The sequence below is a fragment of the Homalodisca vitripennis genome, chromosome 2, assembly GCF_021130785.1.
Source record: "Homalodisca vitripennis isolate AUS2020 chromosome 2, UT_GWSS_2.1, whole genome shotgun sequence".
In the NCBI taxonomy this organism is placed as follows: Eukaryota; Metazoa; Arthropoda; class Insecta; order Hemiptera; family Cicadellidae; genus Homalodisca; species Homalodisca vitripennis.
Window position 1 is genome coordinate 16,605,878 of NC_060208.1, and position 27,009 is coordinate 16,632,886.

The window sequence follows — 27,009 nt, forward strand, 5'->3', positions numbered from 1 at the left end:
TGTAAAAACTAAATAGGAATATTATCATCAAACACAGCGTTATAAATGTAAAAATTATGATACATGCAAAACTTCAAGTTTCTAGCTTAATTTGTTCTTGATGTATCCAGTGGAAAACGGGCAGACAGACATTAATTCAGAACCCAAGATTATACTTCAATCTTTTCTCAAGATTTCATCTACAATTATCAGCTCATCACCTAGCCAAAACTCATGGAGGGACGTGCTCCATCAAACTCTATCCGGAATGTATTAAACCAACACAATCTATCGAAGAAGCCGATAGAACGTAGAGAAAATCTTACTAACCAATGTAATAAATTAACTTTAGCATATAGAACAATTGAGGCACAGTACAAAATGTGTATGAAATTTGAAATTTCAAGGAAAGTAAAACAGTTTTTGGTGTTACATGTTCTTTTTTCCCAAACAAACGTACACGAATAAGTATTATGTTAATTTTAATTACAAAAAACACAAAATTTTAAAAATCGGTTGGACACACTTTTTACAATTTTTCCAGGTACTGAAATAAGGCGCCAACCTAGGCAGTCGCTGATGACGACAAAAGTGGTCTTGGCAACACGATGAGTTACTACTGTTTTCGTGTTGCATAGTTTCAGCATCAAAAACCCATAGGCTACCAAAGAGTTGTGTCTGGTTACCCAGCAGCCATCCAGTGTAATCTAGATGAAGAGGTGTTGTCATTGTTTCATCAGGTACACTACGATGTTGTATAAACAATCCCCAAATCATGGTGGAGCAACCGAGTTTTCTACACATAACACAGCTATTGTAGGAAGATTTTTGATTCTTGCTGGATCACTTCAGATGTGGACTCTTGATTTCAGCACTCTAAATCTGTGACAGTGTCAGACCTCACATGTTACACTAATTGGAAAGTGAAATGGAGCTATCTCAACAGTCACAAAAGTCATAATGAACTTGTTATGCTAATTATAGCAATAACCCTCAATAATTAATATCATACACTACTTTTTATGACAACAATAATATTATTTTACATTATTTAATATATATATATTTAATCACAATAAATTATGACCTATATTATAGAAACACGTGACGTTATTTTAGAATTTCATATTTTTATATATTTTTAATCAATTGTGGACTAATTGATCGAATGGATCAATTAATGGACACACACACACACACACACACACACACACACACACACACAGATATATAACTGGTAGAAACATTGGGTTTTTTATTTTGATAGGTTAATCTGGCATAAAAATGAATCATATGCACTCACAGTTTTTTTTTTTTTTTTTTTTAAAGTTTTTTTTAATATAGACCTAAAATTGTTTTTGTATGCATGTACAGTTTTAGTGTATCTATCATACAAGACAGTAGTATGCTACACCACATGTCGCATAACAGACTTTGCTGACATTACTCGCAAAATGTCAGGGCTATAAATCATTTCATTCTCGAGACGTACTGCGGGGATAGACGTACAGACGATCATACAGAAAAGGAAATTTTACATCCCCCCATGAAACAAAAAATATTGTGTTATCCTACTGAGTCTTTAACGACACTCAGCCAAATCTCATGCTTAGACCATCATAGAACTAATTCTTGTCTATGTAGAAATGAAGTTTCATGCAAAACAAAGAGTGCACAGATGAATATTTTCTCAAGATATCTTGCCACATCTACATTCAAACTCAAGCGTAAAATTTTTAACCATTCAATTTAAATATAAATGAAATATGATTTATATCTTTGTTAGTTAAGTTAGGTTTCATAACAGTGTTTAAATAATAAAAGTTCTGTTGTGCTAGGGAAGGTACTACAAAACATGCAAAATAGCGTTCACATTAAATCTTATCATCGACTTTTAATATCGACTTTCCACTCTAGTATTTACTCATTTTACTCTTTGAATAAAACCTCATGTGATGGTACTCAGTTTGTTTACAAATGTATTTATTCTTCTATTTTCTCATTACCATAAGGTGACCCATAAGACCAATGTAAAGATGTGCGCTAACTCAGTAAACTCCCATAAAATGATTTCTCATCGTCATTAAACTATGTGTTTCCTATATAGAAATTTTCACACATAATTTTACCCCTATAGCTCAGTTGGTTTTCAAGACATCATACAAATAGACAGCTAGACAGAGACAGAAATGGAACGTTTTCAACCCCAGAGTGATAGCCTTCACTAATGTTACAGCAATAAGACTATTTGTTTCAAGTAAATAATTTTACTTAAATGCAAGTATCGAATTAGAAAATATAAACAGATTTCATTCTGTTTGTATATTTTAAACTATGACAACTCCAGATGGATAATTCTTGCTTTTTAATCCTTATAGATGCCAAAAGATGGCTTGCTAAAAGTTGAACTATAGCAGCGTTTGTGTGCATTATTTGAACTGTATGACGAAAGGATGTGTTAGTTTTTAATTGATAGCATCTTTTATATCACAAACACACACACTTTTGAGTGTAAGTATTTATTATAATGTAAATATAGACAAACATTTAAAAACTTGTTCAGGAGTTGAAAGTGAAAAGAAGTAATGTAACGGTGAATACGTATGTTACCTTTTGAGCATTTTGCATGCATTTAAACCAGATCTTGGGGAAAATCATTTGAAAATATTGTCAATTTTAAATACTTCTAATTATATATTAGTTTTCCAAAAATAAGGCAATAAACTACACATCTCTTCCATGTATAAATAAATATATATTATATGTATAAATATGTATATATAAATATAATACAAGGTGATGTAAGGTCAAATTTCCTCGGTTTGTTACAAATTAAAATGTTATGGGAAAGACAATTTTTTTTTAATTTATCTTATAAAATTTGAAAAATATATTAAGAAATACAACAAAAACTTAGGAAATTTATACTTAATAAACCAATTTATTTATTGGATGAATTTTTCTTCCCCTCTTTGTAACAAAAGTAAGAAATCTGTTAAGAAATTGTAAAATACTCGTAGTCAATTTTTTGGCTGACGATTGACAGAACTGAAATGTTCTCAGATGTATGCAAAATGCAAATTAAGAATTTCTTATGAATTCCTGCAAGCACAGTCAACTGTCTCTCTGACCTCACCTATCATACTGCCTCTAGTTTGAACAAAGACCACTGGATAATACCAGTTGGACATTTAATTTCTTACCTAATTGTTACATAAAGTCTTACATGGAGGACATGCTTATCAGGTCATGTTTTTCCTAATCATTCACAACCTAAAATCTATATTCTACTTTACTACAACAATTATAGGGCTACTTTGGTTGAATAAACGTTTAGGAATGATGCTAAATGTATTGTTTAACAGTATAAAACTTTTATTAACAGAAATATCACATTTTCATTAAAATAGATTAAGAACTGTACAAACATACTTGGTTACAAAAACACTAAGAATAGCTTTTATTAGCCTACAATTACAATTTCCTTGTAGACACAATTTATATCCATATCCAAACTACTGGAATGCTTACCATTGTAAGTATATAATGAAACTTTTTTTAGTTTGTATAAGTAAATTGCAATGATAATAAATTATAATATAGTCTCTCTTATATGCGTGATCTTCCAGCAACAACTTACTAAATGCATTATATTCAGTTATTTTTACACACAAATTGTTTACATTTGATGTACATGTATCTGAAACATATCGCAAATATTTCTTCTTATCCATGATTTACATAACAAACAGTCTTTGGCATAAACCACACACAGAGTAAAAAACCCATATTGATCATTCACTAGGTAAATCACACTCGTTTTTTTATCACCTCAATTTTTACCCTAGATCCATAACTTCTATGCACTTTACAAATGTGATAGTGAATACAGACTCCTGAGTCATTCTAATCAAACACTCTTCCTCCAAAATTGTGGATCATTGAAAATTCAAGATCATTTTGATGTATTGACTAAAAACTCAGTCTTGAGGTCTCTGTGCAGTCCGTACTGTATCAACACTAGTTGGAAATAAAGTGGGGAACAGGATGATGATGGGGTTGGGATGTGCACTGTGAGTGCAGACTAAGGCAGACCAGAGATATCAGTGAAGATTATAAGGAAGTAGAGAGTGTTGACCACCTCAGGTGGAAACTCAGTCTTCAGGTCTCCATACAATTGGTTCTGTGTCGACTCTAGCTAGAGACGAAGTGGGAGAACAGGTTGATGATGGGGGCAGGGATGTGCTCTGTGAGTGCAGACTGAGGCAGACCAGAGATATCAGCGAAGATGTTGAGGAAGTAGAGAGCGTTGACCACCTCAGGTGGAAACTCAGTCTTCAGGTCTCCATACAGTTGGTTCTGTGTCGACTCTAGCTAGAGACGAAGTGGGGAACAGGTTGATGATGGGGGCAGGGATGTGCTCTGTGAGTGCAGACTGAGGCAGACCAGAGATATCAGCGAAGATGATGAAGAAGTAGAGAGCGTTGACCACCTCAGGTGGAAACTCAGTCATAAGGTATCCATACAGTTGGTTCTGTGTCGACTCTAGCTAGAGACGAAGTGGGGGAACAGGTTGATGATGGGGGCAGGGATGTGCTCTGTGAGTGCAGACTGAGGCAGACCAGAGATATCAGCGAAGATGTTGAGGAAGTAGAGAGCGTTGACCACCTCAGGTGGAAACTCAGTCATCAGGTATCCATACAGTTGGTTCTGTGTCGACTCTAGCTAGAGACGAAGTGAGGGAACAGGTTGATGATGGGGGCAGGGATGTGCTCTGTGAGTGCAGACTGAGGCAGACCAGAGATATCAGCGAAGATGATGAAGAAGTAGAGAGCGTTGACCACCTCAGGTGGAAACTCAGTCTTCAGGTATCCATACAGTTGGTTCTGTGTCGACTCTAGCTAGAGACGAAGTGGGGGAACAGGTTGATGATGGGGGCAGGGATGTGCTCTGTGAGTGCAGACTGAGGCAGACCAGAGATATCAGCGAAGATGATGAGGAAGTAGAGAGCGTTGACTACTTCAGGTGGAAACTCAGTCTTGCCAGAACCCCTGCAGACAAAAAGAAGAACACATGATAGTGTTCTCACACTTCAAGTAGTTGCAAATAAACTTCTACAAGACGAAGACCCCAAATATCTGTCTTTGAAATGTTCCTGAATTTTTATTTTTAGCTAAAAATTCTCTCCATACTCAAGGAGTATAATTTATGTTAACTATTACTATTCTTCTTATAAGATTATTCAACTTGATATAGCCTATTGTAAAGGAAATAATTCAGCACATTTCCTGAGTTTTTTCTTTTTTTTTTTGTGGGGGAGCAGTATGCATTTCACTAAAACATTTCTTAAATGTTGAGAATATGCCTTTTCTAAAACTAAATTATGTTTACAATATATTTGAATTTTAAATTAGCATAAAAACAAATCTAATACTGTCTTACAAACTAATCTGTAACACATTAATTCAATAAAGATACCAAATCATCATAATTCAAAAGTTATTATTTAAATAGTTTTTTTAGAATATGTTTGGACAATAATAAAACTAAACAATAAGAGTAATAAATACTGATGATATGAGCCAAATACAATGACAGTGCTTAAAAAATAAAAATTGAACGATGTCCACATTCCTAAAAGGAAACAGCGTTATAAAATTGGTAGCTCCAAATCCCAAAAATACCATAAATATGCTATTGAAGTCATTTAACACCCAATCCTGAGTACGAATCCAGAACAATTTTTGAGGTGTTTTTCAAAACTTTATGTATAAAGAATTTAATTACTGCGAAACACCATTCATTTAAGTTTCTTTGATTGAAGTTTATTTTTGATGATGGGAGAAAACAGGATTTTTCTGGGCATTTGCCATCATTTACTGATACAAAAATCAGTAACACTACGTTTCGAGACCTGCAATCTGAACTCTTCTTCAGGTATATAACGAACTAAACACATAATTACAAACTGGGTTAAAATAAACAAATCATACTAGAGCCTGTGTGACATGCACAAGTCAGGAATTATGACAACCACCACGTTGTGTGTCAACTTCACTAACTCTAAAACATGCACTTAATGAAAAAACCTAAACACAGCACTAATTGTTAAAACTTAACTATAGTATACAGGTTACAATAGGTTCGCATTCATTCGCTGACCAACCACCTACAACTGTTTTTTTTTTTTTTGTAGGTGGTTGGTTGACAGCGAATGCAGTCCTATTGTGACCTATATTCTGTAGTTCAGTTTTAATTATTAGTGTTGTGTTTTGTTTTTCTTATTAAGTGCATGTTTTGTAGTTAGTGAAGTTGACATACAACATGGTGGTTGTGGTTCCTGACTTACACGTTTCACAACGTTCTGATGTGATTTGTTTATTTTAACCTTGTTTGTAATTATGTGTTTGGTTAGTTATGTACCTGAAGAAGAGATCAGATTGCAGGTCTCGAAACATAGTGTTACTGATTTTTTTATCACTAAACGATGGCATTTATGGTTTTTAAATCATGAAAAACTAACACAAATTGCTATATATTTTAGGACCAACACTCTATTATAAGCACTAATCTGGTAACCCATCTTATAAATGAAAATGAATCGCAAAATGTGTTGGTAAGCTCAAATCTCGAAAACGGCTGGACCAATTCGGTTAATTCTTTTTGTAAAATGCCCACTGAAATCGAAGGAAGGTTTTTATGAAGCAAAGTATAAGAAAAGTTACCTGCAATATTTTGAAATTCAGAAAAAATTTAGTTTTTACGTTTCATAATCCAAATTAAACTGGCACTAAACAGCTGTTCACACCTTCAGTTTTATGTCGACAAATTGGCTGAAACATCTATTTACATTTAAATTTGATCAAATATTAAGTACACAGTGCTTGATCAGTAGTGTAATGCAGATAGTAAATAAAAAGTTAATATCAAAATTTTACTCCACATCGCGCCAGGGATGAATTTAAATCATCTAATGCATTTTATATATTATTTAAATACTGTTATAAAACCAACCTTAATGAACAAAGTCATGAATGTTTTCACATACGTTACTTTAAACTGGTGGGCTTCCCTGACATTGTGATATGGCATTTTAACAAAGGCTTATGGGAAAACAGAGAAATTAATACTAACATGCCTCAACGTAACAAAAAACTTTTATTTTGGAATGTTGCGCAACCTTAATAAGGATTTCTCCCTTATACCGAAAGTACATAGAAAATGGGTAGGACCTCCCTAGGCCGTAATAGGCTTCTCAGTCCTACTTATGTGTATATTTTCTTCATCAGGAGAAAAAGGCAAACCCAACTATGTCCCTGGAAATATTTGAGATGGAAAGTATATTACAGAAGCCCATAGTAGATGATTTTGACCAAAGTAGATTTCCAAGAACTGCATAATCGAACTGTATAGTATTTTGATCGAGGCAATACGGCAAGCTAAATTGTGACATAGTAAGTGAATTTAAATGGTCTGCAGTAGGTATTTTTTAATCGAAGTTGGGTTCTTGGCCCTACACGTAAGTATACTTTTATTCTTTGACAGGACAAGGCAAACTCTAACATGGTACTGGAAATATCTTAGACCTGAAATATGTGATAAAGACTAGAAATAGACGCTTTTTGACCCAAGTAAGTTTTCGAGACCTGTGTATTGTATTTTCTTGATCGGGGTAATAATGCAGGCTCAGCTGTGACGTTGGAAATATAATTAATTTGAACCAGAAACGCTCTTCCACGAGCAAAACATGATATATTAATTAATTAATTAAATTAAACTCTGATAATATTTACCATGAACTTAAATAATATCTACTTGATGTATGCCTACTTACATTTTAAAATTTTCATAGAACTCCCATCATATTACATCATAAATGCTAAGGCAAATCCATAAATAAATGCATTAATCCTAAGTAATATAAGGACTTCGGTTCTAAAGATTGCGTGCGAAGCCGCGGGTTATCAGCTAGTTTGATATAAAAAAATTACTTCTTCAAATGTTTTGCAATAATCTTTCTTTCAGGTCAAAAATATTTAAAATCTGCTAATTTATTAGTATACTTACGAGACAGCAGCTTCTAGATGAGACTTGACATACTGAGCCATGTAGATCAGGAACTGGTTCCGTATCTCCGGATGGAACTGACGGAACAGTGTCTGCAGTCCCACTACAAACGGCAGACCATCCAGAGGGTCCCCGACCTTCTTCCATACCAAAGTTCCTGTCAGACCAGAGTTGTCAAGTGAAACAGATCTTTTTTGTGGGTCCCAACTTAATAATTAGATTTTAAAATATACAGGGAGTCCCTTAACTCTCTGGACAATGGTATACCATGTTATTGCTCAGGTCAAGACAAATATATTTCACCATATGAACATAGGTCTTTGATGCTGTTTCCCACCTGTCTGTGTTTTTTTTTTAATAAAAAAATTAATATCTTAAAAAGTAATAAACTAAATTATACCAAATTTGGCTCAAATGTTTATGATAGCAATGCCAGTTACTGAAAAAAATGTAATGAAATTATATTTAGTATTTTCAAAATGGTGGTGATTAAAACTTTTTAACTTTGAATATCTCAAAAACCTGCAATTTTTCTCTAGAATTACAAGAATAACAGTTTTTAGAAGATTTTATCACAAAACTAATGACACCAAAATGATTTAAAACGAATAATAAATAACTGATTTAGAGCAGATTTACTGTGACAAGATATGGCCCACATTGAGAGCTGCCGTTTATTTAGTTTTTGTATTGTTGGCTATTCACAGAGAACCTCAATGTGGGCCATGTCGGTCACAGTAAATCTGCTCTAAATCACTTATTTATTATTCGATTTAAATAATGTTTTTTAGTTACTTTTCAACTAACTTTAACACAATTACAACATACCTGATATGACAATGTTTTATAACTAAACATTTTTATACATATATCTAAAATAAATTATAGAATATATTATGAGTAATGTTTTTTTATGATTTTGCCGAACATTTGTTTAGACTTCTTGTTACCAGGAAATTCCGATATTTTTATTTACTGTACACAAAATTAATTTTGTATTTAACTAAACATACTGTACAATTGGAAAATAATCTAATAACTTTCATCTTGACGGTTAAGTTCTTCATCCTTGCACAAACCGTGAATCGGCAAAAGTTTTTTGAGCGCAGGAAATAATTATATCTTCCACACTTCCATCTTTATCACTGATATCAGAATTGCAATCGTAATCTCTGTCTAACTACAAAGCAACATCAGAATCTCGCAGATTTTTACCCCCATTACGATAAATCTCACAACTAAACAAAAACGAAGAACACACATAACCTCGCATTAGCAGCTACCATACAAAAACAATGATAAAACTTTCCAACAAACGGGTGGTCAATTCAGTGCTGACAGTAACAAAACTAACTAAAATGTATTATCTTCTTAGTAAAGGAACCAGTAACGGACAGTCAGGCAGCGCTAATGGCGCTGGATTCTTGCGTGATCAAATCCAAATTGGTTTGGGATTGCTATCAGGCCGTTTCCTCCCTTGCCAGAATCAACAATGTAACCGTTTGTTGGGTTCCTGGTTATGAGGGGATTCTTGGGAACGAAAGAGCTGATGCCCTGGCCTGAACGAAAGTGCAAGGGCTCAGCGACAATTATGACGGGCCCTCAACCGTTCTGCGGTGTTCCAAGGTGTGAATCCTCTAGGGTTGTCTCGAAATGGATTCGCGCGGAGCATGAGAGAAGGTTGAGGTTGCATCCGGGTTTGGGAATGAGTAGAATGGTATTACAGTCACCTTCTTCCAGGGTGGCTTCGGACCTTCTCTCATTAAACAGATCAATGTCTTCTAAGGTTATTGGTCTCATTACGGGGCATGGTCACCTGAGGAAGCATCTTCACAGAGTCGGCATCCTTCAGGAGGATCCGCTCTGTGAAAGGTGTAATGAGCAGGAGGAGACTGCTGAGCACCTGCTCTTTGATTGCCCTGCAATAGCAAGAGAGCAGTATGCCATCTTTGGTGGTTTGGACAGGGGTGGTAAATTTTCCCAAGAGGACTTGATAGGTTGTTTTCAGTGGTTTGCTGAACTGCTGAAGTTGTAGACTGGTAGGCCTCATGGTGTGTTTCCGGGGTGCGCAATAAGCCCTTGAGGCTTAAGTGCATGGCAGTAGGCCGCCCCAAGGGAAAAAAAAAGACCAGGGCAACAATATCTGTTGGATATTTTCAGAACTAGAATGACCATAACAATAGTGGGTAAACATAGACCATGTGTCCAGCGCATAGCTAGGTACGTAACCAGCACGGGTGTCTTCTCCAATGGATTAAGAGTTAATACTGCTTAAGTTGTTCACCATGTTATGGTGAACTTATTGCCTGTGTCAAGAAGTATCACTTTATAACAGATCAGCATTACGCAGTTTACGCTTAAAATAGTTCGCAGTAAATAGGCAGTTGGATAGTCAAATTAACTCTAGTAATATAGTCTTGTCGTTGACTATGACGCCAAATCACATGTTAGGGTTAAAATTAATCAATACAGATCAATATAAAGATAAATTTACTTCATACAGGAATAAATTCAAATCATGAAACTGTAACAGATACAAAAGAAATTTATATTTATAAACAGTATTGACAAGATACTAAAACTTAAGCGTAGTAGTTTAGGTCTGAGATATAAAGTGCAAGGGTCCATTTCTGTAGACCCCGGTTCATATGATACTGCGATTATGCAGCAATAGTTCAATTTTTATTTTTTTTTAAGTTACTTTTGCAGTGATCTTGAGATGAATTGTAGTACAGTTACTGAGGTGGATAGTAAAACATTGTCTTGTGATTATTAATGATTCTGAGAAATTGTAAAACAAAACCTGGTGAACTCTGACCATGTGTTTGGTGTATTGAGCTCAACAAATAAATTTATTTAAAAATGGAGACTTAATATTCTGGAAACATATACATCAGGTAGTGAGTATAATAGGTGAATCATATTGACATTTGAGACTTCTAAACTATATTTATCAAAATTGAATACAAATTAATAATACAAAATTTGAGACACAGTGACATACTATAAGTTCATTACAAGAAAGTTAAGTTTTAAAGTTAATGAAATAAGACACTGACAACATGACTCTATAACCAATCCCATACATAATCAACACATTTTAAATGGGTACCTATTTGAGGTCTCGACATACAACCTATTAGATCCAAACTACAATAACTACATTGGACTAAACGGCGACACACTGATCCCGTTTAGTGTTGCAACCAACAGTGTGGCTAACTAACAACACACGTCACAATTCCACACCAGGCTTACACTAAACAATCAGCGATGGGCAACACCGATCGTACACAAAGAGCCGTAAAAACCGTAAGGTTCAACCCAATAACTGATCCCGTACAACTTCTCCTTGTAAACAACAATATTCCAGGGAAAACAGTGCTCACTAAGTAAACCAAAACTCAAAAAAATAAAACATATCGTTATCAGTAAATCTTTCCAAACAGTTGTTATCATACACTAAAATACTTACCATAGTTTTTGGAATACTGCAACCGGCCTAGTTGTGCAGTGACAAACAGAAAAGTGAAGAGAGAGAAGAACTGGAGATTCTTTGTGGTGATGTAGATCTTGGCAAATGGGTTCCCAATCCCTGCCCAGTCGAGGTAAGTTGATACCTAGCAAGCATAATTACTTTATGTTATTTTCTATGATAAAATAAAAAATTAATGTCATTAATTACCTATGACTTCATTGTAACCTTATAGTATCATTTGACCTCCAGTTCTTGAGCAGTCAACACCCCACTAGCAGGAATTTCAAGATGTTCCACATCTTCACGAAAATGAAAAAGCGAGCCTTTGGAGGTGCTGAGAAGACAGTGAAGAGGTCTAATTCTAGAAATGTCCTATCAGCACCAAAGGTCACTACCCGAGCAAAAGTCCTTTTTGAAGGCCACAAAGCTACACCTATTCCTGTTGTACCTGAACCGGAATCTTATCCCCGGATTCCAGCACTGTTCTTGGACAGCGTCCCGGACTGGCTCATCCACGCCAAGATGATGGAGGAGTTGGCATTGGATGGGTTAGTCACAGTTTTAGATATTCTCAGTTGAAAGTATTCACTGTGGCTGAATTCAGGGCGGTACAGCGCTACATGTGTGCGCAAAAGCTGCCCTTCCACACTTACTCTCTGATGTTCGCTGTGGGCCGGCGGGGTTTTTGTAGGGCGTGATATAGACCCTGACGTGGAGCATGTTTCTGACATAAATTTCAACTGTCCACTTTGTGTCTGAATTCTCATGCTAACAGTCGCTAGTCAGCATAATTAGCCATCTCCTGGTTGGTCCTTAGCCTTGCAACTCCGTCGACGGTGAAGCCCTCATGTGTGAGGACATCAGAGAGCTCCAGGTCATCGGTGTCCGGCAAGCAGCTAATTACAATTTGGGGCGAGAGAAGCTTGCACAGTAAGTGTGGAAGGGCAGCTTTTTCGCACACATTTAGCGCTGTACCGCCCTTGAGTGCCAACGCAGAAGCGAAGGAGACTGCCCCCATTCAGCGCAGCATCCGTCATCCTGGCTGAGATTGCTGTGCAGTTGACCGCCCTCACCCAGCTTTTCTCTGCCATCTGCGGCTCACCCACCAGATGCTAGACAGCCACAGGGACCAAGGGGTCCCAGTTGACCAGCAAACCATTGAGCTTGTTGCTCAGAAGCTGCCTAAAGACGAGGAGAAGAGCTCAAAAGGCCATCCCAGAGACCTGATCTGACCTGACCTTTTAGTAGATCAAAAATATAAATAATTTCCATAGAAACACAAAGGATTGTTTCTAATGTCAATAAAATTAACATAAAATATATCTTTTAAAAATATTTTTTTTTAAATTTACATTTTAAATCCTAGAACTGTGTATATTTTCTTTAAAGTATTTTGGATTTTATACAATGGTCCACTGGAATGATAAAGATAAAGTATTGTTTTCCTTTTAAAAAGTATTAATTAAATTGATAACATATTTATGTCATTATTGTTACTTTAATAACTTTACAAATCTAATAATAAAAATACTATCAGAGATTTTTTTTTATTAAATCAATTTTTTAACCATTTTTGTGCAGATTGTTTCTTTTATAGTACAGTAATACAGGTAGAAAGTTTCTGAAAACATTTGGTTTACCTCAAGTAGCAACTGACTGTCTTCAGAGGGATAAGGCTTGGTTGCAGGGTCCTTGTAGTGGTCTCTAATTTCATTCAGCAACACTCTACACAAAATAAGCAGATGTTGAGTTACAAATAAGTAGAATTTAAAGTAGACATACTTGGTAGTAAGATACATATTTCATAAATAATTATAAAATTTAATACTTAGGAGAATAAAAAAACAAGATTATGGAAGCAAATAATGTTGTGGTGTTAGGTATTTTATGTGAAAAGGACACAGTTTAGCCAATTTTTTATTAGAGCTGTTAAATAAAATAGAAAGTATAGCTATAAAATAATTAGACTGATATTTCTGCAGCAGGAGAAGAATGGTCAGCTCTTGGTATCCCTCTTCACATTCTATTTTAGTTTAGTCTGTTATACTCATTCAGTTGACTTTCAGTGGTTCATGATACAATAGTGATGTGTTGAAGCCAAATCCCGAATCCAACAAATTTTTAATTTTAGAAAAGGTACACATTCAACAATTAATTGACTGACGAGTTCAAAAATTATATCTGATGATTTGCCACGTCGTTAATTATTGAGCAGAAGTCATGTACACATCCTACCACTTCCTGAAATGTTTGTAGCCAATGACGATCTAGGTCATTGGCCTTCACAAATAGCGTCTTCCACAAAGTCACTTCACAGAATGGTTTTATCAACTGTCACCCTCTCGTGATTTGCGTAACACAGCAACTAAATCAGCTAGGTAGCACGCACGCACCGCCAAGATTTGTTTAATATTCAACTCAATGGTAACATTTAAGTTCTACACAGCAAAGACATTTATAAATTTCATGTAACTAACATCACATATCACGTATAATTAAAAAGTATTTAAAGGTAAATGTTATTACAAATTTTATAAAACTATTTAATAAAAAGTAATCATTTAAACTTGTTCTGTTTAATTATGATTATTATTTATTATTATTAAATATTAATAATAATTATTATTATCATAATGAATAATTCATTACTATAATTAATTAAATATTGTTACGTTTTAACAAATAAATGTGTTATTTTGTACACTATCTTACATAATAAAGTTAGACATATTATTATGTATACAATTATGTCATTAGGTTTTGTATAGTTAGGAATTGAAAGGCTATACAAAGGTATATTCTAATGAAATACAATCAGCAAACGCAAACGCTAACTTTAGACACGTATGTGTGTGCACAATGCCATAGCTCAGTTGCAAACCCTCACTGTCACCCAGCAGGGATCACTTCTGGCTGGTTTATACCTACCAGTTGAACCCAATACTGGGCACAGCAAAAACCGATGTGCCACTTCAATATGGGCAACCTTATGGATGTCCAGTAGCGGCACATCACTAACCGCAAATGTTGAGATTCTGGGATTCATGGGCAATTCGATAGGTCTAGCCTACTGTGGAGGATGGCTGTTGGAGTTGGTGGGGTTTGTTCCCTTATCTCAGAGGCTCTTGTTAACCTCAACAATGATGTGCCAACCCCTGCCTACTTTGACTGGAGAGGCTGGTTCACAGCTGGCCTCCCTTCTTCCGGGATGACTTTGAGATGTAGTGCCCTAATTCTTCCTCATGGATCTCGATAGGAGGCGGCCCCTACTCCCTAACCTTACCCATCCTGAATATCCTATCACTCCGGAAGCAGTGCAAAGGTCCTTACAGGACTAAGTGCAATTTATAAGCTTCTTGTCCTAAGAGAACAAAAAAAAAAAAAAAAAAACCCTCACTGTAAGCACATATGTGTGTGCGCCATATCTCAGTTTTTAGATACATCAATACTAACCAAAAGCAAGTTATTGATGGTAGAATTTCTTATCTAAAAGTGTTCCAAAATAAGTCTGGTCTTACCAACTTTGTTTAATCACGTCCTGAGTGTACAACATTGCTGTTACTGTATGCACACTTTACAATCACCACTCCAACAAAGTATTTCACAACTCTTTCCATTTGTCTATTATTTTCTTATGTAGCTGTGTAAACACAATGAATATGCTAACTCACTGATTCATGTTCTCCAAGGTGGCTGAGAGGTTTTTAGACTCAAACTTGCAGCTGGTGCGCAGTTCGAAGAAGATGTGCCTCCGTAACAACTGGAGCTGCCCCACCTTCAGTACAGTCTCCATAACCTGCGGCCACACCTTCTGTGCTCTGTTCGTCCACTGGGGATACACCCGGCCGGGATTGGCTGCAACAAACACTGTTTCTAAGCATATTCATTAAAATAATGCAAATGTATAATATATTTTTCAAGTATGAAGTAAAAGAATTGATTACAAGTATGTTGTATATGGATGTTTTTTTCATGGAGACACAAACCATGATATTAAGGTCTAATGCCAAAACATATGGCCGGAGGCGGCTGCCTTAATCCCTTTCCCCTTCCTGTCTCAATGTTTCAGATGACACGCCGCTAGGCCACAGGAAGTGCCAACATTGATTTTCTTGAAGGAAACAGGATTTTTCCGGACATTTTCCATTGTTTAGTGATACGAAAAATCTACATTTTGAGATCTGCAATCTGATCTCTTCTTCAGGTAAATAACTAACCCAACACTCATTACAATCATTACAAACTAGGTTAAAATAAATAAATCATACCAGAGCGTTGTGACACACATAAGTCAGGAATCACACAACCACCATGTTGTGTGTCAACTTCACTAACTCTGAAACATGCACTTAATAAAAAAACAAAACACATCACTAATCATTCTAACTGAACTACAGAATACAGGTCACAATTGGTCTGCATTCACCGACCAACCACCTACAACTGAAGAGATTAGATTGTAGGTCTCAAAATGTAGTCTTATTGATTTTTTTGTATCACTAAACCATAGCAAATGTCTGGAAAATCCTGTTTCCTTCACAATCCTTCCATCGTCAAAAACACTCTTCAAACAAAGAATTGATTTTCTTCTTAGTATTCCACTTTCACCTGTGCTGATTTGAGGTGTGATTATCTTCTTAACTTCTCATGCTCGTGTTTTGTTCTCGTGACTTGCATTCCGTGCAGTGACGCCTGGGTTCATTTTCTCCTGTGTGGACTCCAACCAGTTTTCGGGTATAATAAAATTGTTTAGTGGCAGTCCATCACTTGCGTTGTAGGTTACTTTTTTTGTGTATTAAAGTTCTTAAACCTGACGAATAGGGCAGATTTCAATCCTAGAAATATAGTGCTATATATTATGTAACATATATAAGTTGGGAAATGCCTGAAATCCTATTATCCTTTCAAATCTTCCATTGTCAATAACATACTTTAATTAAAGAATTACAAGTATGCTACAAACACTCCACATTGCTTTATAATATCCGTATATCCGTAATATCTTTATATTTACATTGTTCTTATATACGTTCATATTATGTTCTTACCAATTCTCACCTAACTATATGGCAACATTTTGTGTGGTAACAGTGAGGGTTCAAGCAGAGAGAGTTTCTATGTTGCCAAAAAAACTCTGTTTAGTTTGAGATACAAGAATAGTTGCATACACAAAAGGCATGGATCAATTCCGATACTTGATACCATTATTGAGGTATCAAAAATTCTCAGTATGTTGCTCTTTCCACTGGATTTCAAATACCAATATTTTAAAATTATTTTATTACAAAATAATCAATAAAAACTTATACCAATTAAAAAATATAAGTGCGCTGAAATAAATTAAAATACACTTGGAACAGTTAACCGGCATTACACAAATTAACAATTACTAAAACATGTTAATGTTGTACTTAGTAAACATCATAGTACTTGTACTGAGTAAAAAACATAGGCAAGCAAACTAATAAATCATTGTAGTTTTTAAAATATTTTTCTTACAGTTTGTATTTTAAAGTAGAAGTACAAAAAATGCACATTTTTTTGTGAAAATACATTAGTGCAAATCTGCAATGCCTATTTGTGGGCAACAGCTATTGAGCAGTATGCAAACTACTGATTGCTGAAATGTGTTTTTACTGTACTTTTTGTATATAAACACGTAAATAACCAAATTAAAAAATTATTGTGGTTTTGTATAACCAATATTTAGTTTGCATTTTCTATTTCTTATGTGCACATTTACATTGCCAACTTGCAGTTCTTTACTTACCAACATTTTGATCATTTGGGCTCAATCCTTTAGCAACGGACCCAAATAGCTCCAACCAGTTCTTGTCTTTGAGAACTCCCCTCTGTAGTGATGAAAGGAAATTCTAAAATTAAAAAGAAATATGCTTTTCAGTTCACATCAGAAAAAGCAGGTTCATAAAACAAGTTTATGTTTTAAATGTACACAAAAATGTATTAATATACAGTTTGTGTTTTAAAAATTATACAGAGTTTCAAAAAATGTATCAGTAATTAAACTCTAGATTAGTGTTTTTCTTGAAATTCACTAATTAAACGACTTTAGAGTGTTACTATTACACTCTGTGATATGTTCATCAAATTGTTGCAAAACGGGTCATAAGAAAGTTTCTTTCTTCCCTGACAAAACTGAAAGTGTTATTTTGAAAGTTCTGGAAGGTTAGCAATGACCGAAAGCTGACTCAGATAGACTGCACTTGGTCTTGTTTGTTTAGTGCTTAACACCTTGTGACCGTGTCACACCTTTTTATGTATATTATAACTGATTTATTTTCGACATATTTCTTATTGTAACCGTAATTAACGGATTCATCCAAAAATATTTCAAGCACTTCTGTTGATTTTATTTACTATTTTGATGATATTGGTATTGGAATCAGGTGAAAAGAGCCACAATAACTGGAACCATCAATACATTTAGTAGTTACAGTCTTAGAAATAACAACCAAAGCCTCTTGTTAAACATAACTGATTTGAGGACTATAAATACAGATAAAACAACCTGACAATATTTTTAAGTTGCAAGTCAAGTCACCTAAATGAAAGGAAGTGATGATGAATTCCTTCAGTTTATCTTTGGTGCACTGATCAGTTCACAACAGGTAGACAAAGCCATCTTTGTTTACAGAAAAGAAAATTCAACAGAAAAGAAAAATCGGCCGTCGCACACCACTGTATCAATACTGGACACACTATATCACAGAAAAACCTAAAACTATTAAAACATGTTAACACTCCAAGATATTTAAATGCATGGGAGTCATATTACATTAATCAAACAAATACAGAAGATCTATTAAATCAAGAAGATGGACCAATACAAAATTCAATATTACTTAAATGAAGACTACAAAAATAACATTCAAAATTTATATAGTATAATACCAGTAATAATTTAATTGTATTTACACACTACGTCACACAGGACAAATTAATATTAAATCACATATGTTAACTATTATTAATAATCAAATTTACTTTTTGTATTTACTTTTGTGATGTGTCTGAAGATGATAGCCTCGCTATCGAAAGGCCTCACAAAACAATAAAAGTTTTAAATATTGGTTTTATGTTTTTCATGTACCGTAATTTAAAAGCCATCTTTATCACAGTTAGGACAGTGATAGGAGACAGGAGAGGGTAGATTGAGGGTGAGGGGTTCCTTCATCCTTAGTAATCTTGGAGACTTGCAGTGTAGAATCGTTCATAACACTGCTACCGATGCAAATATTACTTGTACAGATGCAGCGCCTCACAACCACATTATGCGGTTTGACATTAATGTAACGCCAGCCATTAGTCTTTCATGTGGTTCTATCATTGTGGAAAAAATCCAGAAATATTTTGACCGAATAATAATGAGAGAATGTTATGGATAGAACAAGGAACATGTGTTGCTATTCTGTTTTCTCTCGTTATTTTATCTGTCTGAACATTTACGATATTTAAAAGACTGTTGGTAGCTGACTGCAGTAATGGTGGCATGAGTAAACAAAGTGGCCTGAGTTGTTTACCGGGACATATTGCTTGCGTTTTACGATGACGAATTTGATTGTTCGTTAGAAAAGTGTTTAAAAAGTGTAAATTTAATGGTATAATTCATTGCAAAAATTACAGCACGGGATAGTGAAATCGGTTACTAGGTGAACTATGATTATGACGATAGTGTTAGTGTTGATATTGACTATGCTCAGTTGCAAGAAACACCTATTTGTGAGCAAAGTGGTGAAGATGACATTCTTGGCTGCTCTTCATCTACACCTACAGGTAATCAAGTACCTGACCTTATGGATGTTGATGATGGCAATGTTAGTGAACATGAGTTTTTATAACCTAAGTACCAATTTGTTCAAAAGAGTACTGCCATTGGGATTATCATGTACACTATAAGTACGGCATAAAAGGGTTAAAAGAGTAAACAAAACTATCTGTATTAAATCAGTTACAAAGGCCAATTTGAGAAATTATAGAGAGTAATACGACAACAGACAGAGGTTATTGGAGGTTGTCGTGGTGCATGACAAATACCGAACATCCTTACAACGATGACTGACTCGCCACTCCCACATACGGAAGTTGAGATCAGCTGTTTGGAAACGCCTGATTAACTAAACTAGCCTATGTTACTGTACATTCGATTGAGGTTATAAAATAAACTGTAATGACTTTATGTTCTTACAGTTATGTACAGATGTGAATAATAAATAAATAACAATTGTTTGAAATATTTGACAGTATCCTATAGCTCGCAAAGCGGCAAATATGATTTATCCAATATAAACATTTCTAAATGCTTGATCTAGGGTTAAAATCTACATAATGACGACTGTCAGATTTCTCAGAGTTTTTCAATAGCGCCACATTAGCTTTAGAAAGACCAACGAACATCTTTATAAATAACTGGAAGAGATACCCTATCACAGGTAGTTTGTACCTGTAGTTCGGTGACTATCATGAAAGAGATGAGCCTGTCCAGTCCTGTGATGCCTGAGATCCCAACAGCTGATGATATTTTGGTGAAGAGCCCAAGGTCGGCCACCTGCCGTTGTGTTTTTTGGTCGAACCATGATGTCGCAGTCATTACGTAGATGGTGGTCCTGAAATGTCATTGAGTTAGCAAATTGAATACCTGAATCGGAATGTGTAAATAATTTAAATACTGATGATTGGACAGTAAATTTAATCTAATTAATATATTAAATATATTATTTTAATTTTATTTAATTAATTAAAGCATTAAATGCAAGAATAATGCAAGTTAACAAAAACATTTGCTAAAGTAGAATTGTATTTTAACACCTTCACTGATACAGGTTATGTACCGAAGACTTAAGGACTGCCGGAGTAGTAAAAATGTCCATTAACTGCAGTCAGTATGCTTAACTATAATACATCTCTAGTTATATAATACGTTAACACCTTCACTGAAAAACATACAATAATTTAGAAAAGCTCTAAATTACGGGTGGGATAATTCTTTTGATAGATGACACTGCAATATTATTAGAGCATGGATCATAGGAGGTGGCCTATTGTGTTACTATAAGAGACTTTGCTTTGATAAAAAGATGATTCGATGACAATATTCCAACCATCAATGTCCAAAAAAAAACAAAAAGTTGCAAATCTCATTTCGCAGTACGAGTAAGCCGCCTACAGAACTTCACTCTGTGATATGAAAAATGGCTCCTGTGATTTTTGGGTCTTACAGAGGGTGAAGCATTACAAGTACTTTGGAGTCATTGTGGATTCAAAATTAAAATAGAACCCACATAATTGTATGTTGAAATCTAAACTAAGAAAAATGATTTACACTTTTAATCAATTAACTGAAATATAAAATCTCAACAAAATTAAAACTATTAATTACACCTAAGCACAATAATTGATGTTACAATATTTTATTACAGTATATGGAGGAGCTTACAGATGTATTAATGATTGTGAAAAATTTTGTTATTAACCCTTACCGAGCCAATGACGTTACTAGACGTCATGCCTAAACTAGCGCAAAAAGCCAACGACGTCCACTGACACAAAATCAATTTTTTATTTTAATATTATTTAAAAGCATTTCTGGATAACAAACTTAGTAAAAACTGTTAAACAAGGTTTATCTAAACAAGAGACAACCGTTCGTGTCTATTTTGAAGGTCACGGCTCTTGTTCGATCGACAAAATAGCGGGCGGCCGGATGTTCATAGTCTCCCGCAGAGCCAACGACGTCTACTGACGCGCGCTCAGTCCGCCTGTAGTCTTCCGTGAGGTTAGATGTTCATTCGCTCTTCCATTTTCGATCCGCGTATTTATCTTTTCAATTTTGATGTTAATCAATATTTTTGATCAATGTGCAGTGTAGTTTATGTATTATTATCGTGATGTAGGGCTTTTTTTTAGTTCATTGCTTTTATTTAATTTGTATATATATAAATTTTTACTATATTCTTTATATTTTCTCTAAATACAAATTACTATATGCTTGTTTTTTGTAAAATATAACAATAATTGTGTTCAACTATTGTTAATTTTCATATATGAACACATAGAATGTCAAAATTAAATTTTTTCAGTGAAATTATGATTTTACCATTTTTTGGCTGTAAATTAACAATAAAGGGTGAAAAAAAATATTTTGTCATTTTTTTACCTTTTATGTTATAAGAATTATAAAAAAAAAAATTGGTTTTGGTATGTGGGAATCTTTTTATTTTTAAGGTGTATGGCTTTTATGAGTAGTTTTGGTTATTTATTTGTGGCTCGCTAAGGGTTAAGGCTATATTTAAAAAAACAAAACAGATAACTGACAATCTTGCTTTGTAGAGGAACACAATTGTTATGAATTCAGCAAAATACATAAAAAATTACTTCTTTGTGAGAAGTTGCAAATTGTTTTCATTGTGTTGTATACTGTTGAACCTATGACTAAACACTAATACGTTGATATCTGAGGATGTCAAGAATCAAAACTATTTTTATTGCTGTCTGGAGTGGTATATTATTCAGGATTGGCAGAAAGGGGTTACTCTCTACCTGTGCTATTTACCACCTTACAGGAACGGCGGACTAGCTCTAACCAGTTTAAGCATGCAAGAGAAACATGTCTTTCTCATTTCTAACGCTGCTAATACTGACAAATTTGCCCGATCAACATCAAAAATCCATCTTCTACGGTAAACTAGACCTATCAACAGATTTATTTCCTTTCCTAAATGTCGTTTTTGTGGTTAGTATCTTGCTTGAACAACCATTGGAGTTGCTAGATCAAAGTGACCTGTACCTTCTACACCTAGTTAAATTCCGAATCTAAGAATCTATGGAATCTGGAAATTGTCAAGATCAAAATCCTTTGTTTGAAGTTTGTTTTTGACGATAGAAGGATTGTGAAGAAAACAGAATTTTTCCAGACATTTGCCATCGTTCAGTGATACAAAAAATCAGTAAAACTACGTTTTGAGATCTGCAATCTGATCTCTTCTTCAGGTAAATAACTAACCTAACACATAATTACAAACTAAGTTAAAATAAACAAATCATACCAGAGCGTTGTGACACGCATAAGTCAGAAATCACAACCCCCATGTTGTGTGTCAACTTCACTAACTCTAAAACATGCACTTAATAAAAAATAAAACACAACACTAATCATTCAAACTGATCTATAGAATAGAGGTCACAATAGGTCTGTATTCGCTGACCAACCACCTACAAATGAGAAGGAAAGAGGATTTTTCCAAATATTTTCCATCGTTTAGTGATACAAAAAATCAGTAACACTACGTTTGTTGGTTGGTTAGTGAAGTTGACACACAACGTGGTGATTTAAGATAAAAATGCTGTTGTCAACCTTGACAGAACGAATAAAACGTAACGTACAGAGTAAAACTATGAAGATGAAAAGTGAATTACTTGGGATCTGTGATGCGGATGAGCTCGCGAGCCAACCTGCCCACGAAGGTGATGGACTGAGTGTCAGTAGGTGTGAACTGAGGTACAGGGATGGCCTTGTTCTGGTGGACACTCTGCCAAGGGAGGACCTTCACCCTCAGGAAACTGTTACACTCCATGTCTACGTTGAAGCCGATCACTCGACACAACTCTTCCTGTAGTAGAAAATTAAAATTGGTTTATTCTTACACAAAGACGATATCAGTCAGCTGTATTATGGAAGGTCACTAGAAAACAATAATTACAGCACTATCTGAGGCAGATTCAGCCTGGACATTTGGAAAACATAGAAGTGTAATGAGGTAACACACCCAGTATGGATCACTTCTGGCTGGTTTATATCTTCCAGTTGAACCCACCACTGGGCACAGCAAAAACCAATGTGTCACTTAAATCTGTGCAACCCTATCAATGTCCAGGAACGGCACATCACTAACCGCAAATGTCGAGATTTTGGGGTTCAAGAGCAATTCGATACGTCTAGTGTACTGTGGAGGATGACTGTTGGAGTTGGTGGGGTTTGTTCCCTAACCTCAGAGGTTCTTGCTAGCTTCAACAAGGGTGTGCCAACCCCTGCCTACTTTGATTGAAGAGGCTAGCTCAGAGCTGGCCTCCCCTTCTTCCGGGGAGACATGAATTTGAGATTAGTGCCCTAATTCTTCCTCATAAATCTTGATAGGAGGCGGCCCCTACTCCCTAACATTTCCTATCCTGAATATCCTGTCACTCCGGAAGCAGCGCTAAGGTTCTTACAGAACTAAGTGCAATTTATAAGCTTCTTGTCCTAAGAGAACAAAAAAAAAAAACAAAAAAAAGAGGTAACATGTCAAATATACCAGCTTATAGTGTAATACAGTTTTAATTGTCTTTCATTAAACATTATGTTAACATTTTAAGTTAAAATTGCTGAATTTTTATTTTACAATAATTTTTTTCAAGTTTTATTGTTTTTGGGTATTTTGACTTGTTTATATAAACATACCAACAAACATTTACCTTCATGTCCACAGTTTCAAAAGAAAAAATCAATAAAAAATTGTGAAATAATTGTACTTATGTAAATATTGAGCAAGATTTAGCTTTGAAAAGTTAAGTCAAGATCAATCTGTCTACGTATACCAGTCATAATGCTTGAGACTGAGCTATTTCTATATTTTTGTTCGTAACAAAATATTTTTGCCTTTATAAAATTTAATTTCATGCATCCTGATGTATTTTTCTGACCATTTTATTCAAGTTCAATGTAAATAGTTTCTTTGACTACTAAGCAGGTTACAATGTAACTAATTAATGAACAATGTATTTGGAATAGATATTTAAAATTTTTTCTAAAAAATATATCTTAAAATATGTAGGTAAAAAATGGATAAGAGTTAAAATTAATAATTTGAAAGTAATAAACACACATTTAATTTTATTATTTTCAATCACAAACTTCTGGATTAAAATTGGATAGATTTTAAATAATTTTATAACAAAGCTGTAAAGACTATTTTCTTTTACAAAACAATAATCATTTAACATAAAAAAATTTATAAATTTATAGAAACTTTTTTGATCTTCCATTGCAAAATTAAATTTTGAAAATCATATAACCTATTTCAAGATAAGGAAATCAATATTTGACAGAATATCACAAAAGAGTTGTGCTATAACATCTATTATTGCACACAATAATATTACCATTAATTGTTAATAATAAAAAACAATAAATACATCCAACTTTTCGAAATTTACTTTTTAAAACATTAGAAATAATTATACTCATATTATACTGACGACCAATCAATGAGCACGGTTTTAGGATAAACCATTGAATATTTATTCACAAGATGCTGTCTTGAGATTTAGTACCCAGAATTGGCATGCTCTGCTCCTTTAGTTTGGAAGTTTTTAGTGAAAGTGCATACAATCAAGGAAGTAACTGAGTTAGTTGTTGTATTATGTAGTAAATCACACAAACCTGCCATATCTTGAGCCCGTAGATCCCAACATAGTCCTGGATGTACTCAAAAGATCGTCGGTGACCATCCATGATGGCACCCAGAGCAGTCAGCTTGTCCCCCAACTCACTCACCTGTGACATGATCTGTATCTGAGCCTTAGTGTTCACAGAACAAGACATTGCTCTACAAGTAAGTTTCATAAAACACATTAACTCAGAGAAAAGACCTTCCAATGTTAAAACAAGATTCTAACCAACTCATTATTGACACCAAAATGGTAACTTCAAAGTTCTTAATAACAATGTAGGTTACAGTATTGGTTTTTGTCTATAAAGAAACTATTCCAGACATTAATGAATGTTTTGAACAGATCCTTTCTTAAAATAGACGATAGTTCAGTGTACCAACTACTTTCAGTGTAAGATCCAGGCTAGGAGCTAAATTTGAGATGTGTTTTACGTATTGTGATCTCTGTTTTAATGGAATTATTTGTACCAAAATAAAAAGAATTCAATATACATATTCATTTTTTCATCCAATTTGGATAGATAATTAAATAAATGTTTTCAAAACCATTAATAGAGTAAACATTTTCCTCTTAGAGGAAGTCACACTATTTCAATAGTAGTTTAAGTTTCAATATGATTATATTGCATTTAACTGTAATAGAACTAAATGCTGTATGTTAGTCTGTAAAGAAAGTGAATGATGTGTGACAACCTTAGCCTTAGGATTGAATGTGAGGCCATTGTGTAGAGCGAGAGCGATGTGGCGAACCAACTCTTTGCGGATGCCGTCTTCCAGGAGCTGCCTCGGGTCGATTCTTATGATTCCCACGAGCGTGCTCTTCATCCGCAGCACTCCCTCCGTGAACACAGAAACCCTGTGGGTCAGTTTGGCTACCTAACAACACACAGTGAAAAACAAATAAATAGAAAATAAATTATGACATATTTTCAGCCATAATATTTTAATATACTATTCTGAGGTGCATGTAACATTAAATTATTTAACTTATTGACTGCTCTATCACTGAAATGTTTTTCTTGGACTGTTAGCTTTTTCTAATATACTCCCATCCACTTTTTTATAATTCATTTCAGTTTCAACTTTCTCTTCGTGTCAGTGTACAAAAAACTGATCAAGATTGAAGCATGGTCATTTCACTTAAGTTTGAAATCAACTGCCTTGATTATTATACAGACAAGCTCACTGATGTATTTATGATAGACCAAGACCCAGTCTTGAGACATAGATATCTAGTGCACCAAATTATATTAATGAATGGCAGATTTAACAACCAAGTTGGCCCTTGAAGAACGGGTATTGGACACTCAGAATTCATTGTTAGTGTAGAAAAGAGAGGTTGTGAAGAGAGGGAGTAATTTATTACAGTAGTGGAATCGGTTTCCTAATGTATTAATATTTTATGAATGTTTTAAAAACTGTTTTAGCCAAAGGCCTTTAAATTATATTTTTGGACTACAAAAAATAGTAAAAATATTTTGTCATTTTATGTGGAATTGTAGACATATTTTAAGTAATATTTGAGATTATCTTATTATCAAGCTCACAGAAACATCTGTAGCTGATATGGAATTTTTAAATGATCTAAATGAATGATGACTAAGAAAATATATATATATACATATATATATAAAGCTGCATTCCGATAACTCTCTTTGAAAAAATATACACAAATAATGTTGGTTTTCATGTGCAAGTTTCCCTTGTGCCTCAGAAATGTATATAAGCACAGTTTTGAAATATAATATTTTCAAAATTTTCTGGGGGAAGACCCCCGGATTCCCTTTTCTTCTAAGAGGTATTTCATACCCCCAGACCCTCGGGGGATACAGCCCTGCCACCTCTAGGTCTAGAAATTGAGCGACATAGTCACAGTTCTTATTACACGTCACTGGCAAATTCCATAGAAATTTGGTAAATCTGTTCTGAGAATGTTCCAGTAAGCATAATGAATCTTTTCAATTGTTAAACAGTGTCCTTATCTTTTTAAACTGCCTTTTAATCTTTTTAACAACTCTAAAAATAATAATTGTTAAATTA

At 34.5% G+C, this 27,009-nt stretch overlaps 1 protein-coding gene across 1 annotated transcript in view; it reads right to left on the minus strand.

Moving 5' to 3' along the window:
* Positions 1 to 3,331: 3,331 nt before the first annotated feature.
* The window catches only part of LOC124353593 (WASH complex subunit 5-like), a 43,999-nt gene continuing 20,321 nt past the window's right edge, over positions 3,332 to 27,009 (minus strand). The window contains 10 exon segments of the mRNA XM_046803506.1: positions 3,332 to 5,030; positions 8,047 to 8,203; positions 11,522 to 11,666; positions 13,165 to 13,249; positions 15,196 to 15,379; positions 17,295 to 17,397; positions 19,986 to 20,148; positions 22,958 to 23,151; positions 24,960 to 25,073; positions 25,663 to 25,845. Of these exon segments, the coding sequence (XP_046659462.1) occupies positions 4,877 to 5,030; positions 8,047 to 8,203; positions 11,522 to 11,666; positions 13,165 to 13,249; positions 15,196 to 15,379; positions 17,295 to 17,397; positions 19,986 to 20,148; positions 22,958 to 23,151; positions 24,960 to 25,073; positions 25,663 to 25,845 (1,482 nt within the window). The 3' untranslated portion in view covers positions 3,332 to 4,876.